The sequence below is a fragment of the Austrofundulus limnaeus genome, unplaced genomic scaffold, assembly GCF_001266775.1.
Source record: "Austrofundulus limnaeus strain Quisiro unplaced genomic scaffold, Austrofundulus_limnaeus-1.0 Scaffold6458, whole genome shotgun sequence".
NCBI classification, from domain to species: Eukaryota; Metazoa; Chordata; class Actinopteri; order Cyprinodontiformes; family Rivulidae; genus Austrofundulus; species Austrofundulus limnaeus.
The window spans coordinates 1-628 of record NW_013958860.1 but is presented as its reverse complement, the minus strand read 5'-3'; the positions used below and the strand labels follow the sequence as shown (position 1 = coordinate 628).

Here is a 628-nt window from a genome sequence, read left to right as displayed (position 1 = left end):
CTGTCTCTAAAAACCTTTATAGAACCTTTCTGTGTTCCAGTCTGAGTGGGTTCGGTTCTGTTCTGACCCCATGTGGTCCTCCTGTCTCCTCAGACCTGGTCCATCAGAACGTGGTCCACCTGGTCCTGCTGCATGAAGACGTGTCTCTGCAGTACTTCCTCCCTGCCGTGGCCTGAACCTCCTGCAGACCAGCTGGGTTTGGTTCTGAGGTTCTGCTCCTCTGGAGGAACTTTAAATGTTGGTTTGGACTCTCAGCTCAGAACTGAGGACCAGTTCACCTGCTGAACTTTAGACCAGAAGTTCTCAAAGAGTTCATGAAGAACTGAGGTCTGGATCATGAGCTGGTGTCAGGTTAACCTACAGGTGTTTGTTCAGGTGGTCCTCTGACTCCTCCCACCCTGAGTTCAAACACTTCACTCTGATAAACTGAGGATAATAAATGATATTTGTGACTGCAGTGAAGTAAACTGTGATGTAACCTTTGATCAAACCAGCAGACCAGTGCTACAGCAGCAGCTGCTGCAGCTAGTGCTCATGGGAAATGTAGTCAGATGTTTAGGACAGGAGAAATAAAGGTTCATGTTTATTCTTCTTCCTGTTTGTTCAGATTTTAATCAGTTTAATGACT

General features: G+C 46.5%; 1 protein-coding gene across 1 annotated transcript; it reads left to right on the top strand.

The window, feature by feature from the left end:
- Nucleotides 1-93: 93 nt before the first annotated feature.
- On the top strand, nucleotides 94-592 carry LOC106512407 (checkpoint protein HUS1; the record flags this gene model as incomplete). Its single annotated transcript, XM_014001032.1, is given in 1 exon segment — nucleotides 94-592. A coding segment is annotated over 1 exon segment (83 nt), but the record flags the coding sequence as incomplete, so codon positions are not given.
- Nucleotides 593-628: the final 36 nt, after the last annotated feature.